The sequence below is a fragment of the Alternaria atra genome, assembly GCF_907166805.1.
Source record: "Alternaria atra isolate CS162 genome assembly, contig: 23, whole genome shotgun sequence".
Classification (NCBI taxonomy): Eukaryota; Fungi; Ascomycota; class Dothideomycetes; order Pleosporales; family Pleosporaceae; genus Alternaria; species Alternaria atra.
Genome location: NW_025091321.1, coordinates 430,594 through 432,678, shown reverse-complemented (window position 1 = coordinate 432,678; position 2,085 = coordinate 430,594). Strand labels below are relative to the sequence as shown.

General features: G+C 50.6%; 1 protein-coding gene across 1 annotated transcript; it reads right to left on the bottom strand.

Annotated features, from left to right (window-relative positions):
• Positions 1-896: 896 nt before the first annotated feature.
• ALTATR162_LOCUS3728 (uncharacterized protein) lies at positions 897-1,830 on the bottom strand (the record flags this gene model as incomplete). The annotated part of the gene is made up of 2 exons (XM_043311336.1): positions 897-1,550; positions 1,606-1,830. The coding sequence occupies 2 exons, from the start codon at positions 1,828-1,830 to the stop codon at positions 897-899; spliced, it is 879 nt and encodes a 292-aa protein (XP_043167271.1).
• Between the last annotated feature and the right edge of the window lie 255 nt (positions 1,831-2,085).

The window sequence follows — 2,085 nt, the reverse complement described above, 5'->3', positions numbered from 1 at the left end:
TTGATCCACTCACTGGAGAAATCAAGGACGCAAAAAGCAAGGACAACGATGCTACGAAAACTGCAACGTATTGGAAGGTCGATAGTGTGGGCATGTAAGCCAGCATGAGAACCACCAGTCTCTCGCAAACGGTCAGAACATTAATGGCGGCAACCTCACCCAGCGTTCAGCCCACGGCCTCAGATGGTCGTGCCATATGCGGTGAAGTACAGGAGCCAGTCATGAATACGCCCATGCAACAGTCTCACGCTCTTTGGAAGGGTCCCAATACCGAATACTAGGCACATGAAGCATCACCTGACTCTGCCCATATGGAGTTGGATGAAGAACGAGCAAGGCACGAGATGGATCATGGAAGAGCGAGGCAAGAACTGCCTTGATGTTGGACACTTTTCGAGTACGACGAGTAATACCAGATATAGCAAGGGATGAATCGAGTCTGCGAATAGTATACGATACCCAATACCCAACAGTCAAAAAAGCTATAATCTACCCATGTACAACACCTCAGTGAGGTCTTTTCTTGCAAACGCACATGGCAAACCTTTTCTGAAAGCACAAGGCACACAGTCGATCGGAGCAAGATCCGTGACGTAGTACATTCGGCAGTTACATGTAGTCACTGCAACGTGCTTGATATTTTTCAGCCGTCACAATTAGAAACGAGTGTGTTTTAAATTATATTTGTTTGTTCAATATTGTCATTAAGTATTAAGTTTCGTATCCGCTTTATCATACAGTCTCTTCGATATTCAACTCCTTCCTCTCTCACGTGTGGTATAATGCGTAAACGTCGTAATAGTATACATAAAAGGAAAAAGACATTCATGCCTAAAAGCACAAAAGACTAGAGCATCGCCAGTCTCATTCTCTTCGGCAATTTGGAATGATTGCGTTTAGTAGTTGGTTGCTGAGCCGTAGGTAGCAGTGTTACCGTTGTTGGCGTAGTTCGCAGTAGGGGCGACGTGGGGAGCGGTGTGGTATCCGCCGGTGACAGGCTTGTCAGTCGCGAAACCAGAGTGGGGAGCAGCGACAGTGGAGCCGGTGTAGGCGGTGTCGTGGCTGGGACGGTAGTCGTGGGCAGCAGTAGGGGCAGCAAGACCGCCAGCAGTGGTAGCAGGGATAGTACCGACTTCAGGATCACGGTGTCCAGTGGTGCGGTTGGCCCTGCGGCGTTGCCAGAACTTCATGCCGGAACCCTTGGTGTAGCCGTTGTTGGGACCAGGACCAAAGGCCTTCTCCTTCTTGTGGTGGCGCATCAGGAAGACCTGGACGAGGGCGCTGAGAAGGAATAGGAAAGCGCCGATGATGGCGACGGCAAAGCAGGCGGTGTTGAGCTTGCAGATCGTGCCAAGAGAGGCGGAGTAGGTGATTTGGTCGCCTTGGCCGTTGGAGCCGAAGCCTTCCTTGGAGCCAGCGGGTCCGTCACCGAGAGGTGTTTGGACATTACCAGAGCAGCTAGATGCGCCGTCACGGGTCAGAACAGCAACGGCGATCATGGCACCGCAGCAAAGGATGTCGAGGAGTATGCCGAGGAAAGCAAAGATTTTCTACAAACATCATTAGTAGCTGTTGATGTAAATCGCCAAAGAAGTGCTTGCTTACCTTTCCGCCAAGGAAGCAAGTTAACAGGACCGCGAAGATGGTGTATAACACAGTCGCGCCAGCAAGACCAGTAACGGCCTGTTGCCAAACCGGAATGTTGACATCGCGATCCGCCTCCACAGAGAGGAAGTAACTGTAAATGCCGAGGATAATGGCAGCGCAGCAAAACTCAAGCGCATACAGCGCTGTGGAGCCAAACTTCAAAGCAGCACCACCGAAACCCATGATTGCGATATCAAGGTTTGAAGTAGGAGACGAATTAGGAAGAGAGTAGGCTAGAGAAAGGCGATGCTCGAGGTATATGTTTGTTGTAATGTTTGTTGTTGGATACGAGACAGGCGTAGGGGAAGATAAGGATTTATGTTGTCTCTCATGGATACTGCCACGGGCGATGACGCAGCCTTGCACTCACTTCACACCACTGGCGTCTTTGTCCCTGCCTTGTTGCGTCAAAGTTCGTTGTCGATCCCGCTCCCCGTG